Here is a 16,719-nt window from a genome sequence, read left to right as displayed (position 1 = left end):
AAAAAAGCTGGAGGTGACGCTCATATAGGCAGGGTCACTTATTAGGGGTGATATGTTTTTTTGTTGCACAATGATAGGTTTATGTTGCATTGTCTCATGTAAAATCAAAAGACTGAGAGTAATTAATAGAGAGCATTCACCTTTGTTTCTACATGACAGGTAATAGAAGGTAAATTTCTTCAAACAGTTACCAACAGGCCTGAGTAAAATATTCATGTATAAAGTGAGACTCCGACTTTCTTTAATTTGAACCTTGCTTATAATCTTGTGTAGGGGTTGCAATGGGAAAATTTTCAGAGAGAACCATTTTAACAAGGCCTTGGACTTTTGGTACGGCGTAATTATCTATTTCTTGCGTCCAAACAAGTTTAAATTGATGCTGATTTCAAGCGTAATGAACACTGATTGGTTAGTCTTAGCTCAAAAACCAGACAAATCTTGTTGATTTCAAAGAGCCATGGCTGAGTGGCCTACAATGAAATAGACTGGCCTATGTCACATTGCTGTTTGACCCAAGTACCCAAAGTCCAAGCTCTTGCTAAAATTGTTCTATTTCATAATCATTTGATTCAAAATGTCTAGTTTTTATATTGATTCATTAACAGCATGACAAATGTAAATTATCTATTCGACTTATCCTCAAATGTTTGTTAACTTTCATACACAGGAAATATTTTAAAGTTTATTTGTAACGGCGAGAAGAAGATAAAAAATTTGCTGTAAAAAGGAAATTGCTGTCCTGTTCAACTCAGAAATGTTTTCAACAAAAAAACATGCACAGAGCAAGAAAACAGAATGTTCTCCTAGAGTCTGATCAACAACAAGTCTTACTCTGTGTTTTAAATCTAACATTGTAAAAAAAAAAAAAAGAGAAACCGACAACACTGACTCCAATCAGGTGTGAACATCTCTGAATCTATCTCCAACGAGGTGTGACCGTCCGCTAGACATTTAACTGAAGTTAAAATCCTGGTGACATAACCCCGAGACTTTTGACACTGTGATTGCGCAATGCTTCGGCTATCAGCTGATTCCCTGCCCACACCGAGGTCCTGGTGTAACATCCTTGTAACCTCAGATTTATCAAATTCTATAAAACCCAGTACATTAAAACTCCACAAAATTAAAATGTCCGCTATATCTAAGTAGTTATACAAATGCTGCATTGATCTTAATAGTATAATAAAACAACAGAGACTTGAAACGTTTTTGAGATACATGATAATCATGTAGATTCCATTTAAAAGATTTTTAAAAATGTATATAAAAAAAACCCAGTCCATATAAAAACAAAGAAATCAAGACTTTTACAGCTTGCTAATTTTTTCTTCCTTCTTTTTTTTTTGGGGGGGGGGGTATTTTAAAAATCTTTGACAACTGACAGTTCATACCCAGAAATTTTTATAAAGAATAGAAATACAACCTTAAGGAGAATATTATTATGGCTCGTCTTTATTTAACCCCCACCACCCCAACCTACCAGCCACCCCCCCCCCCCCCTCTTCTCATTGCTACTGGACATGTAAATTAAGTATAATCTGACAAAAGGACAAGAAGAAATCATCAACGAACCCCCCCCTCCTCCCCTCTCCTCCTGATGTTTTCATTTTCAGTAACACGCCCCCTTCCCCTTCCCCCTCCCCAACCATCCTAAATTTACTGTAGATTCCTAATTCAACGCAAGGAATTAATATCCATGTAAAATCGTGAGAAGCATCCTTTGTGGATTTAAAAATCTCGCCGTTATTTTTCTTGCAGTTGAGAACTATAAGAAGTAATGATAAAAGTTCCTCATTCGCGATTTTATATTCTCGCAATTTGATACAGAACAGTGGGATCACAGAATTAAGTAGTACTGATGGGTGATGGAAAATATCATAATGTAATCTACAGGAAGTGAAATAAAAATCTCATTGTCTCCCTTCCACAGTTTTTTATACACGTAGAAAAGATAATGATTCTGTTGTTCGCTTTATCTGGAAGTGAAATAATTCAAATAAATACCACTTATCTATCCAGTTACATGTTTATTAAGCAAAACAATGATGCATAACTCTGCTGACATTGCCTTTTATAAGTAAACAAGGTCTAGTTTCACAAATGAGATTCATTCAGGGGTTTTTTTGTGAAAAGGTATTAAAAAGCAATGAATATATTTATACCATAAAACAAGGAAATGTTTTAGAGGAGATGTCTTATTTCTTTTTCGCATCTTTTGGTTGCCTAAAATAGTCCCTGGATAAATTTATCCCATAGTGAAAGTAATTTCCTTCCTTAACATATCATTATAACACGCATTCATACAACAAGCAGTCTTAAATTTCATGGAGTTAACAGATCAGTTTAATTCATAATGCTTATCAAAAACACTGAACTCCTTGTAAAAGCTGTAAGCTTCACTCAATGCAAATCAATTCATCAGATCCAATCGGACCAGTGACCTTTATTTATGGGGGGGGGGGGGGGGGGGGTATTGCTGATCTTGCTAAGAATCATATGAATGACTTTTGTTCAATCATCCAGCTCTTTCCCTCTTGTATATGTTTATTGAATGTTTTATGTACATTGGATGTTGTATGTACAGTCTTCATGTTGCCCCTTGAGGGCCCTTAATTGGTTAATAAAGAAATTGAATTTGAAATTGTATAGGAAGTGAGACATCAGTGTAAAATTTTTAATACTTCTTGTAAAGACAGCGCGGTCAATTTTTCTTCAGGTCTACTTTGCGATGTCCAACAATGCTTGTACAATCAATTTGTGGAAAAGACAAGCTTCATAAAGGGGGTAGGGGTTACATTTGTTTATTCATAAAATGAAATTACTGATGCCAGTAATTTGTAACCTTGGTGAGAATGTTGATAAAGAAAAGACAAGTAACTCGTTACTCCAAGTAACTCGTTACTCGAGTTATGCCCGAGGTATGAGGCTTTGAGGGTAATGGGGGATCGGGCCTGGTGGGAGAGGGGCACTCAGGACTCGCTCATTTGGACTCAAATTCACTCAATAAATGCTAATACATACAGAGCCAAAATTAAGTGTGTACGATTCTTATACCGCTACAGTACTTATAACACAGGACACAGGGCACTCAGTCACACATGTAGCAGAAAATTCTTACACACAAACTTCTAAGTGTTCACAACAGAAGTCCACAAACAAGTCATACAAACAATGTGTTTGTATATATACACGAATGCACCAACATCAAACATGGCCAAATACAGGCCACAACATGGAAAGAGTGCCCCAGAGTTTCTAAATTACTCTGCTAGAGTCCACCTGGCCTGCCATAGAATTCCGGATCCGCCTCTCGTTAAACCGTTAACACCTGCCTCAGGTGTGTAATGCATGACACAGGTGACACAACACAGAATCAATTACCGTAAAAACGACCAGAAAAATTCCCTCAGAGGCCTCGGAGTCCAGCGATTTCTGACCATCATATAAGGGGGCCCCTATCATATGATGTGTCCAGGGATTGTAAGAAAGAGTCAACTTTACCTGAACATAAAGTTCCGCAGACGTCATCCTGCTAAATGGCGCCCCTCACTTTTTTCATCCACTCGTGTTGTCAACAATTTATGCCGGGATCGAGTCTCATGGCTACAAGACGGACCTCTGCATCGTTGAATTCTTTTCTCTGACCTCAAGTTTTCTCTCCGCTAGTATTCTCTGTCCGCCCACCCTAGAACTCCGAGTTTTATCTCTGATCTTGTCACTTACACGCTTAACGGTTTTCCAGGTGCACTTCAAACATTCCGCTGACGGACTGTCACCTATCGGAATGATCTCAGGTATTTTCGTCGTGTTGTCGTGTGACGCATGACCTCAACTCCGAGCCCGATCAAATTAAAGACCGGTGTCTGTTGTTTCTGAAATAAATTTTATCCTCACCCGTAGCATAACAATTAAATTACACTCTGGAGTAAGTTTTATTGCAGACACAATCGCATGTGGCCTGAAATTGAAACAAAATTATCTAATCGTGATTATGTTACATATGTGTTTTAAAAATATTTTTGTATCAATTAAATATTTAAATAAAAGTCAGTGCCGTGACGGTGTGTCGAACCGCGGACCTGTCGGGTGTGAATCGGGTGACCTACCCACTAGACTATGTATGTATGTGTCGCTCTCTTTATAGTATTTTTTAAAAACAATATTCCATTAGTCAATCGATGCTTTCAAATGAATATTATTTCGATATTTGTTTTATTTAATACAACCATTTGAAAATTGCCCTCCACCGGGACACATCATCTGAATGTAAGTTAGAATAAAAGTTTAATTTTATGTCTATATATGTACATGTATATATAACATGATTAATTGTTAGATTAATTAGATTATACCTTTATATACGAAATATTCATGAACGAATTTAGAAGAAATAGTTATTTCAAATTGTATCAAAGAACATATAAACCTGTTTGGTGGATCAGTTTGTCAGATCTCTAGAATAACATAAAAAGGGTTATATAATACAAACCTTACGTACACTTTATATAGCTGATTATTTAGATGGTATACACTGTATGAGAACATGCACGTGGATATTGCATGCATTTCATTTTGGATTTTTAAAATATTTATTGTGTAAGTACAATATGATATTATTTATTAACAGGTGTATGTAGCCTACCTATATATATAGCTACGTATAAGGAGTTACTGTACGCTTTGTCCCACCCTTACTTAGGATATGTTATATATTATCATTTGTACTAGCCTTTTATATTTTATAAATACTGTAAACTATGTCCATATCAATTGATAACTTCAATAGTATGGTACATAATACTTGCATGAATTAAGAAGAGAGAAAGAGTTATATTTAAATGTTTGCATCTATCTAATTCTTGTTTAATACGGATATATTTTAGTTATCTGATAATCTTATACTTACCTAAATTTAAGTGCAAATGAAATGCTATACTACGACATGTGTAATTGCAGTTGAGTAATTCTGATTTTCTATCAAGTATTTCTAGAAACGACACGCACATTTATATATTGGAATAAATTTGCGGAATCTCAAAAGTTGTTTACAGTTAAAATTATTTACATTTAAGGAATATATATGATATGGGCCTAAAATGGCCCCCTAAAATGAACATCATCATTTTACTGTAATTCTTTGTTTTCTTTGTACAGATATATATGTGATGTTTTTACATCATGTTTATTATGATTCAAGTGCCCACAGTTTAGAAATATGATATCATAAAAAACTACCTTTTCCCGCCATTTTTGCATTTTTAGCATAAAACAGCTTGTTTTCAAGCTGTTTTTCTTTCAGAAAACATAGAGCGCATGCTTTCAGAACAAACAAAATATTTTAATCAGAGAAGTAACTAGCTAAGACTGATAACTGACAAAAAAATTGTCCTTGTTCAAGCATGCGCTCTATATTTCACATTCGTTAAAAGATAAGAAAAATGTCAATTTTTGACTGATTTTTAATGAGTTATAGAAATAGCGTCACTCCTGACGTCATATACTGCAACTGAGTGCAAAAAAAATCAAATAAATAGGTGAAAAATATATTTTTTATCCACTCTTCAAAAAATTAACATAACATTTTATTGTTCCACTTTAAAAAATGGCGAATTATGGGGGCAAAATTTAACTTATATCATATATAGTTCAAATATAAAATTCTCGTTATCTCATGTAGGGATTTAGCAGTACCTTTTCAGGGACAATATGTGGCCCCTTTTTCCCTAATCAAGCAGTGTTTTTTTTATTTCCAAATGGTGAGCAGTGGTTTTATGTTTATCTCTCTTGGAAAAACACAGTCTAAAATAGCCAAAATGTTCGTAATTTGCCTATATTTAACTCATTTAATAAAGCTACTAATTTAACATCAGTTTAAAAACAATCCGTAAACATTGTCAATTTTAATCCAAATATGAAGTTGGATCATGTTCATACTATAAGTCTCCGCCCCAATTGCCCCCAAATGGCGTTTCCCATAACATGACCGATATATCCCTGTCACAGGTGGTTGCGGAGAGGAGTAATTCGGGATACTAATCAAATCATAGTGAAATATTTTATAAGTCTTTTAGAAGCTTTTTAAAACTTTTAGTAATACATGTACATTTATACAACTTTTGTGAATATAAAAACAACAGTTAAAGTATATATCATTTATAATTTCATGAATGAAATCATTCAAGCACCCCCCCCCCCCCCCCAACCCCCACCCCCAAAAACAAACAAACAAACGAACAAAAACACACTGCATGTACACAGGCGCCCATGAGAAAAGGGTGCTTATGACATTTTTGACAAAACAGAGAAATAACGTCACAAATATATGACGTAACGTTATAACATCGTCTGAAAAGGGTAAAAAATTATAACGCGTCATTTTCATCGTGTATAATTTTTATAACTTTTTTTTTTTTTAATATTTTACATTATTTTAAAATAAACTCTTATTATACTTATGCACACAAATATAAGACTATACATGTATATGGTTTGAGCCTAAAATGCCCCCCCCCCCCTGTAATTCTTTGTTTTTATCTGTATAGATATACATTCGAATTTTTTTCATTTTGATTTAAATGCCCACAATTTAAAAATATGACATAAATTTACATTTTCCCGTCATTTTTGCATTTTTAGCAAAAAATGACTTGTTTTCAAGCAGTTTTTCTTTAATAAAACATTGAGCGACTGCTTGAACGAACAAAGTATTTTCACCAAAGATGTATCTCTCCAGTACTTATAAGAGACAAAAAATTCGTTCTTGTTCAAAGAGTCGCTCTATATTTCCCATTCTAAAAAAGGAAAGAAAAATGTATTTTTTTTTTTTTTTTTTTTTTTTTTTTACAGATTTTGATTAAATTGGAAAAATAGCGTCAATTCTGACGTCATATACTGCCTGTGACTGCTTATAAATCAAATAAACAAATAGGAGAAAAAACATATATTTTATGTCAACTTTTTAATGCAACAAATTAATTTTCCTGAAACACTTAAAAAATGGCGAATTATAGGGGCCAAATTTGACTAATATCATATAGAGTTCTTTGTTTAACTATTTCTGTTTTTCCCCTCGATACGTATTAGCTCAATGCTTCAAACAGGCTATATGATTTGGTAAAGTTTTATAGAAATATTTTGCTATTAATTTTAAGTCTCTGCCACCCCCCCCCCTTTTTTTTTAACAACACATCGACATTAACTTATTTACAGCATAGTTAAAAAATCTTATTTTAAAGATAGGAAATCATTATTCAGACCACACCACACTGAGTGGATTTTAAAAAAAAAGGCACAAAAATAAACCTAACAGATATATTTACGGTATTGTGCCATTTATATTTATGAACAAACGTAAATATAGCGTGATGGTTTTTGAAATAATCGTTATACTTACGCGTTTTTCACGTATCTACAAAATCATGTATCATCTTCAATTAGCAAGGACCGTTGTTGTTATTGTTTTAACGACGTTTTAAAGTATGTTGCATGTACAATTATATTTATGTTCTAAAGTAATGCAAGACAATGAACAACAAACAAGAAATATCCCCATGAGTCCTATATTTCGCATATTCTCCTCTAAATATTGCTTAGTCTCATACAGATCGATATCTCCTTCAGATGTCTCCTACAGATATCTCCAAGATACAGATATCTCCTACAGATGTCGCATAGTCTCCTGCAGACATCTTCTACAGATATTTCGTACAGGTATCTCTTAAAAATATCGCTTAGTCATCTACAGATATCTCCTACAGAAATCTACTATACAGATATCTCCTACAGATAAACATTATCTAACAAATAATTACACCACAATGTTATGACTCGATGTCTAAAAATAGCTATGTATATATCAAAATGGGAATTCAATAGATCTTTTTTTCACGAGCACAAGAAAGATAACTCGTGTGGAATGTAAACAAACAGCCCTTCAGATCTGCATTAGATATTTAGATCCATGGACTATTAAAGAAAAAATCCAGATATTTAGATATGAATTTGAATACTGTAAATTCCCAATTTAACGCGAGGAATTAATATCCGCGTAAAATCGCGAGAAGCCCGTCTCGTGAATTTTAAAATATCGCTTTTAATTTTCAAACACATGTAAACTACATGGAACTATGATAAATTTCAACATTCGCAATTTTATGTTCTCGCGATTTGATGGAAAACCGTTGAATCCCGGAATAAAGTACTCCCGTAAAATAAGGAATCTACAATAATTTACCATCACTTTACATAAAGCTCTCCTTCTTGAGAAGATAAATATATATAGTCTAAAAATGGCCATCATGATAACTGTTAAAAGTACCAATTCATAGAACTCAATGTTACCCTAAACACCTTTGGCTGGGTTGCTATTTTACTAACAGACATATCCTTGGTCACATTTGAAGTTCATCCCTAGTACTAACAAAAAATTACTAGAAAATGTACAGGGTCCCACTGCAACTCACAGCGATTCGCAGCAAATGAATCCAAGTCTCTATAATGACACCCCTGTCCTATATTATCCCCTCTCATCTCTTTATAGTATCTGCATTTTTCTTCATTTCATCATTGAATTTAAAAATTCATAATTTTACTTTAAAATGTACATTATTTCAGCAATTAGCCAATCCGTACCTTTTTTCTGCTGGCTTGTAATACCTCTCTGACGTCAACATCCGGTGCATTGAGGCGCTCACTCCCTATCCACACTAAGTATAATCAAAGTACTGAAGTACTGATGGGAGTTGATTTTATCGATTATCATTTATTTTAAAATCAATTTATCTTGCATGGCAATTAGTTTCTAGTTTGTATTTGAATTACGCATTTTTAAAAAATATTAATTTTTAGACTTTTCCGGCAAGAATTTCGAGAAACCCCATATGAATCATGTTGTGTAATATTTAAAGATAGATTTCAAATACTAGTATGTATTAGTAATCGAAACAATTCTAAAAATTGTATGAATCCAAGCACTCTACGTTCGTTAGACCAGACGCTCGACTGTCTCCGTTAATACCCGACAAGCAAGAGAGCCCCCTCTCTGCTTGTCGCAGATTTAAGGAAACATGCAGCCGAGCGTCTGGTTGAACGAGACTATATTAGCTCTGGCGTAGGAATACATGAGACTACAAAAATATCTAAATTGTTCGTAGTATATAAAATCTGACTATTTTCTAAGTGTTTGTAGATACGTTTCCTTGCAAAACCATGCTTCAGCATACATTACATCGAATTTTTGGGAGTTGATTTTAATCAACTCTCCTATGCAGTTACTCTGGCAAACCGAAAGTGAAACAGTGTTTGGACCTAAGCACAAATCATCACCGCTGACAAGTCTTATTAGTTCTTGAAAATAATACAAAAATTCGATGTAATGTATGCTGAAGCATTGTTTTTCAAGGAAACGTATCTACAAACACTTAGAAAATAGTCAGATTTTATATACTACGAACAATTTAGATATTTTTGTAGTCTCATGTATTTCTACGCCAAAGTTTAATATAGTCTCGTTCAACCAAACGCTCGGCTGTCTCCTTAAATTTCCGACAAACAGTGAGGCTCTGTTGCTTGTCGGAGATTAACGGAGACAGCTGAGCGTCTGGTTGAACGAGACTAGAGTTCGATATCAATAGTGCTTAGATCCATACCATTTTTAGAATTGTTTTGATTACTAATACATAGTTTGAAATATATTTTGAAATATTACACAACATGATTCATATGGGATTTCTCTAAATTCTTGTCGGAAAAGTCTAATAAAATTTCATATTACAAGTGAAGTGCGTAATTTAAATACAGACTAGAAACTAATTGCCACGCAAGAAAAGTTGATTTAAAAATAAATGATAATGAATAAAATCAACCCAGGTCCAAACACTATTTCACTTTCGGTTTGCCAGAGTAACTGCATAAGAGAGTTGATTAAAATCAACTCCCAAATACTAGTGACAACAATGTTTTTTTTTTTGTTCTGAATGTGTCATAATGTATGGATCATTTTAAATTATCCCGGGAGATTTGATTAATAATGCTGATACATGTATATATTTTCAATATTCATACATACATAGTACATAAAAAAAATTAAAATATTAATGTTTTATTTATTTGGGACTAAGTGATGATGAAAATATTCATGCTGTATAGCATTACTTGTTACCATAAAACATGGTTCTTTCTCTCTAGCACTTCTGTGGCTTTTGTGAGATATAGATAGACACCATGTTTGTGCAGAATGTGTAATATTGAAAAAAATAAATTATAATAGAGGATATCTATATTGTGTGATTTTATATTTGCTTTATCCAACGAGTTGAAATTATGTATATACGCGAGGCTTACCAAGCGAATACAACCATTTAATTAATATATAGAGGATATCTATATTCTGTGGTTTTATATTTGCTTTATCCAACGAGTTGAAATGGTGTATATATTCGCGAGGCTTGCCGAGCGAATATAACCATTTCAACGAGTTGGATAAAGCAAATATAAAACCACACAATTATAGATGTTCTATTTATCTCATACAATTTGATTTATATTATGAAACTTTTGAGACAGTCCCTTATAGACCCGAATTGATTTTTTTCAAAGATAAAAAACGATGATGCAACGTTGCGTTATGCGGTTATTGTGACCTTGCGCCATATAATTTAGTACGTTATTTCTGAGATTAATCTAACTGTTTTAATGTAAGGTTTCACTGAAATAAACTTTAAAGTATTTTTTTAGCATTGAATAATTTTTTTTAGAGCTTATTCACTTGATTAAATGGAAATACTGATCAGAAGACTTGAATAATCAAGTTTGTTGACATTCACGAAGTTGCGAATGCTCGTTAGTTTGAATTGACTCGAACGAAGAACAGTTGTTGATGTTTTATGAAAAACACTAACCTTATGTTTCGAAAATGAAAATAGTGAATAAGGATGCTTACTGGTGGTGGAATAAAAGTCTTATGAAACATTATTTCGGTAAGTTCTTGTATATAAACACAACCAGAGCGTTCTGTTTTCATCGCGTCGTCAGGATGAACTCCTTGATAGTTAACGTAATTTGCAGTTTTATAAAATTCACAAAGCAAATTGAAAGTCGGAAGGGGCCTAAACTTATCAAAAATCTTGACAAACAAGAAAAAAGGGCCTTGTCGTTACGGTTACGTATAACTTTGCAAAAAACGTGGGGGGGGGGGGGGGGGGGGCTGACCCCCCCCCCCCCCATCTCACAATAGCCCCCCGGTTCCGATGCCTATGCTACGCAGTTATGTGCTTTCCTTCATATTTGTAATTTGTAAATCTTTGACTAAATCAATTTTTTAAATCAATTTTTGTAGTAGATATAGTTATGATGAAAGTACTAGCAAATCTTCGAAAATAGGTCACTGAAGCGTTGAAGCGAGGGGCTGTGTCAAAAGTAGTTCCGACCGGAAGTATTTGATATAGCATCACCCGTGTGATATAGCAAAGGTTTATCACACGGGTAATATACACCACACGTATGAGATAATAGAGGATATCTATATTGTGTGATTTTATATTTGCTTTATCCAACGAGTTGAAATGGTGTGTATACGCGAGGCTAACCATTTCAACGAGTCGGATATCACACACTATATATAGATATCCTTCATATTGCAACATACAATACACAATTATAAATGTTCTTTTTATCTCATACAATTTATTTATATTATGAAGCTTTTAAGACAATCCCTTATGTGACCCGGATTGATTTAAGCGATAATGCAACGTTGTGTTATGCGGGTATTGTGACCTTGCGCAATACAATTTAGTACGTCATTTCGGATATAAATATCACTGTTTATTGTAAAATTTCACTGAAATAAACCTCGAAATAATGTTTTAGCTTTAAATAATTTTTCTTAGAGCTTTATCACTTAATTAAATGAATATACTGATCAGAAGACTTCATCGTCGGAACCACTGGTTTTCTATCCGTTACACAGGCCATATTATTTGCCTGCGGTAAAATGTCTTCACGCCTGATTTGGATTGCCTTTAACTAAGGGGGTTGAAAATGTAGCTATTTTATACATTTGGTCTACATTTTATAAAAGTTGTAAAAGAACATTTACAGTCCCTGAAAGTTCCTTTCTTTCCCGATAAATAAACTATTTCTGTCCTGTTTCGTCGATTATTACGAAATTAGATGTGATCAAATATTGAACATTGATTTCAGCAGAATAATTTCCTTCCTCTATTCATTAATGTATGACATTTCCTGTATTTTCATTTTTTCACATAACTTGATAATAATGACTACTTTGCAGTTTTATACGTTATTCGTGCATTGCATAGAGATACTTTAAACTTCCAAGAAACATAAATGCCCCAGGTGACTCTATGTCACCATACAAATATAGACCAAATCTACCTCCATTTCTAAAAGACTTCCGCACTCTGATGAGCAATTTATTCAAGGCGTGTTGTCTAGGAGATTCCACCACGAGGGTTATTTTTTACATGTTAACAACACATGTAGCCGAGAGTTCCTGGCTTTATTTACAGACTTTCCGGATAATTCATCTCCGTAAAGACAGGAAAGGCCAGACCAATATAATGTGATCCACACATGATCGCTGTTTATACGTGAAGCGATGAATGAATGTAGCATATTTAAAGTTTAGGGAAGATAGTTTGAATTCAAGACCTTATCTCGGCTGAAATGAGAGAGAGAGAGAGAGAGAGAGAGAGAGAGAGAGAGAGAGAGAGAGAGAGAGAGAGAGAGAGGAAAGTCAAATCAAGTATGCTATAAAAATGGCATTCATGCATTTAAAGATAAATAGACAAACCTCAAGCATAAAGTCACGTGTAATTAAACACACTTCTTATAATAAGAAATTAATAAAAGGGTGAAACAGTTAAACAGATGATATTACCAAATGTTTCTACCAGAAATTCGACCATATTGTTTTCGAATAAAAGTCAGATCAAGGTCACTATCTTTTTGCTCATCTTATGGGATGATAAAATTAAATGTAGTTCTTTTCAGTTATGTTGACATCTGTTTAAGATATGAGGTTTCTATTCTTCGATGAAATGATAGAATATCTATTAGCTTATACTACTCAATAGGAATAAATATTGAAACTAAAATTGATATTGCTCAGCCCGCATTTCCTCTATTTTTCTTACATTTTGAAGATATTAAGATAATTTTTTATGCTTCAAATATTAAAATATTTCTTATTTTTACGTATTATAAAGACTGTATACAAAGATATAAATTGACAGAAAATCTAATATATTGACCATTTGATAATTTAATAAGAGAGAAAAACTGATTTTAGTGATTTTTTTCCACACAAATCAATGTTTAGAATGGACGCTTTAAAAAGCTTATAAAAATGTACTTTGGTAGGCAAATCTTAAAACCAATTTCTGAAACCCAAGTATCAGTATCATAACATTAGTTCACATTAATTTAAAAAAATCCAGCATTAATGTTATTGTTTTAAAAATGCTAAAACAGACTCATTAATCTACAGCAATTCTGGATAGCGAAACATGGGATACTCTCCTACGCCAATATTTCGCCAAAAATATACTCCTTGTTAGATTCTTAACATTGATTACTATTTCTATGCCAAGTTCCATTATAGTAAAAAAGAAAGAAAAATATACTATTTTAATTTCCTTTCATCTTGATTTAATGAACAATTCATCAATTTTACGTTTGACAGCTCGAAAACCAGAAAAGACTCATTCCTTAAAGACGAAAGGAGTTTGTGCTAAACATAATTTAGAGATAGCAATGGAGAGATGGACGAAGCCGGAAACAGACAATTACCTGAGTCTGGCCTCGTGTAGTCTGGTCCTCGCGGACTACATGCTCTACCGGTCAATTCGGCGGACACTCTCGTGTTAATTGCCGCGGGTGATTAATTAGAACACAGCATTAATTAGGAAAAATTCCCCCATGCAACATGGAGAGTATATATAAAGTAAGCGGCGTCCGGTCTTCGTCACAGCAAGATTGGACTGCGGTGATCTGGTAAGTCTCATTAATTAAACAGTCAATTAATTAAAACAATCAATTAGTACGATAATCAAAATGTTCTGACTTTTTTCCCCCAAAACATAAGCCAACAATTCTTCGATCTTAAAAAAACATGCGTTTCTCAAACTTTGTAAAAGCAGCGTTTAATTTTAGTAAACTATTTGTAAATCTCTCTCTCTCTCCTCTCTCTCTCTCTCTCTCTCTCTCTCTCTCTCTCTCTCTCTCTCTCTCTCTCTCTTGAGCATGCATGTATACCCCTATATTGTTTGATTTTGTTTTTAGAAAACATTGGAAAAAATTGAAATGTACCAAAACGACATAATCTAGCAGTCACTAAAATGTATGTGTACTCATTCAAACTGTATTATGAATATTACAATGCTGGTCCTAGCTGGCACAATCAACTAAACAAGTGCGGTAGTAACCCCCCCCCCCCATTTCAGGCAAGTTATTTCTCACCAAGTATTTTAATTGTTAAATATGAGATTATATTTGTACTGAAGCCGTCATACCATACTTGCATATAATTTGATTCAAATTACATGTCATTTTAAATTATCATCAATGAGTTCAAAACTATAAACGGAAATCTATCATGCTGTGTAAAAGAAGAGCCGGACACAAAAGCCACGTTTTTTTTTAAATTTATTGAAAGGGTGTTACAAAAATTTTAACAATATTTAGATATTATCAAAATCTTCTAAGGATTAAGATACTACTGACATTTGTAAATGTATGGATTTCTTTTCTTTCGTGAAAATTCTGAATGATTGTATTCATTCCAGAAGGTCGGGAAAACACCTTTTATGCAATTGCGCATCGTTAGATGTTCATTAATTGCAAACGTTTCAAAATGACAGGATAAATAATAACCATTAACATGTTATATCATTTCAGACAAAAAGAAAACGCAATGAGGACCCTACTTTCTCTACTCGCCGTCACTTTGGTGCTTGCTTGCGTATCCTGCACATACCCAGGTTACATGGGCGGAGGAATCCAGGCTGGGTACATGCGAGGACCTATGGGTGCCATAGGTGGATACAGATACGGTGCAATAGGCGGAGGATACCCCATGCCTTACGGCGGAGGGATGTACGGGGGCGGAATGTACGGGGGTGGAATGTCCGGGGGTGGAATGTACGGGGGGTACCCCTCAATGTACGGCGGCGGAATGTATGGGGGCGGCGGAATGTACGGGGGCGGCGGAATGTACGGGGGTGGAATGTACGGGGGCGGAATGTACGGGGGAGGAGGTTATGGAGGTTACCCTTCAATGGGCGGCGGTGGATACAGATACAAGAAGAACTATTACTAAGACGTTTTAAGGTGAGCGAACAGTCCACGTTTTAAACACTTATGGTCTGTCCAAAGTTATTGCTTGGTTCCATCAGCTTTTAATGATTTGTTATAAAAAAAATTCACATACCTGTGAAAGATCAGTCGAATGGAAAATATCCAAGATATCTTCAATGACAAATTATCCTTTTTCACTCATAAAAGTTCACAGGAACGAAAACAATTTTCTTACGCAGATTTATAATGGGAAATGTTTACATATTTTCTCCATTCGGAAGTACTCGTGACACCTCGCGCAAATTTTTCATTATTATCATCCGGGCTTATATATGGCTGATGCAATGCGAAATCCCCGTAGACTTTCTATTTTGGGATGTGTTTTGAAACCTGAAGCGGTACATAACATTTGAAGTGCGTGCATACATGTAGTTTATGGACTTGTTAAGTATGTGCACACGTGCAAAACGTGATCTTTGTAGTTCCTGTAAATGTGCAGTGTGTGCACTCGTGTAGTATGTGCACACGTGCAGAACGTGACCTTTATAGTTCCTGCATACATGCAGTGTGTGCACCCGTGTAGTATGTGCACACATGCAGTGTAGTGACCAGTGGGGAGTGAATAAATGAAGCCAAATTTTACAATGTCTCACCATATAATACAAAATTTTAAATTCATGACTTGCACATATCAATTTTTCATCGTTTTAATTTGAAATTAAGACTAATAATAATAATAGATAATTAAGACTTATTGATAATTTGGTCTGGTGATATTCTTGCCCTCTTATTACTTACTTTATATATTGTGTTGATGATCTTGCCTCGTTTTGATTTTTCAGACACTGTGTGACCTCCCTTGACGACGACCGACTTACATTTGTTTGTGTTATGTTATGTGTAGAATATCTTAGAAAATAAAGCATTTCTTTAAGAAACAAGAACTTGTCTTTTTTATGATGCGATAAATTCCTGTATTAGTGTGTAGCTAAATATATTTCTGTGTTAATGGATAAATAAATTAATATCTTAAAAAATTTAATTAGATAACTTCCTATCTCCTAGCACCACTACTACTATTGTATTTTATCAATCTTGCACGAGCTCAGGAACAAAACATTCTGTGGTGTTTTCACCAATACATGTAGGACTGGGGGCTGAGACCCTTTCAATTGGAAAAAATAGCATTAAAACAGGACAATTGGGAAAATTCGTCTTTATTGATGAAATTTAATAGTTTCTATCATTTATCTAAATACTTATTAAAGCACAATGCTCCTTTTTCTAAAGTTCTTGAAATTATTCATTTTTCTGTTCAGTCTTTTTGGTAATTTTGACAACTCGCACAAACTTTTTGTCAAACACATTGGGAATTTTGGGTCCGAAATTAGGGAAATATTA

At 34.1% G+C, this 16,719-nt stretch overlaps 2 protein-coding genes across 9 annotated transcripts in view; one reads left to right on the top strand and one right to left on the bottom strand.

Annotated features, from left to right (window-relative positions):
- The window catches only part of LOC128170591 (unconventional myosin-Va-like), a 73,292-nt gene extending 69,469 nt beyond the window's left edge, over positions 1-3,823 (bottom strand). For 6 of the 8 annotated variants that reach the window (XM_052836370.1, XM_052836372.1, XM_052836377.1 and 3 more), the window contains exon 1: positions 3,502-3,823. In XM_052836370.1, the coding sequence (XP_052692330.1) occupies positions 3,502-3,528 (27 nt within the window). In that variant the 5' untranslated portion in view covers positions 3,529-3,823. The remainder of the gene's footprint in view (positions 1-3,501) is intronic. The other 2 variants (XM_052836375.1, XM_052836378.1) reach the window with 1 other exon arrangement.
- Positions 3,824-13,869: 10,046 nt separating this feature from the next.
- LOC128173232 (acanthoscurrin-2-like) lies at positions 13,870-16,262 on the top strand. Its single transcript, XM_052838951.1, has 3 exons — positions 13,870-14,016; positions 14,920-15,351; positions 16,161-16,262. The coding sequence occupies exon 2, from the start codon at positions 14,936-14,938 to the stop codon at positions 15,338-15,340; it is 405 nt and encodes a 134-aa protein (XP_052694911.1). The 5' UTR covers positions 13,870-14,016; positions 14,920-14,935; the 3' UTR covers positions 15,341-15,351; positions 16,161-16,262.
- The last annotated feature ends 457 nt before the right edge of the window (positions 16,263-16,719 follow it).

The sequence above is a fragment of the Crassostrea angulata genome, chromosome 2 (assembly GCF_025612915.1).
Source record: "Crassostrea angulata isolate pt1a10 chromosome 2, ASM2561291v2, whole genome shotgun sequence".
Lineage (NCBI taxonomy): Eukaryota > Metazoa > Mollusca > Bivalvia > Ostreida > Ostreidae > Magallana > Magallana angulata.
Note: the sequence above shows the minus strand (reverse complement) of the source record. Positions and strands in the feature narration are given on the sequence as shown.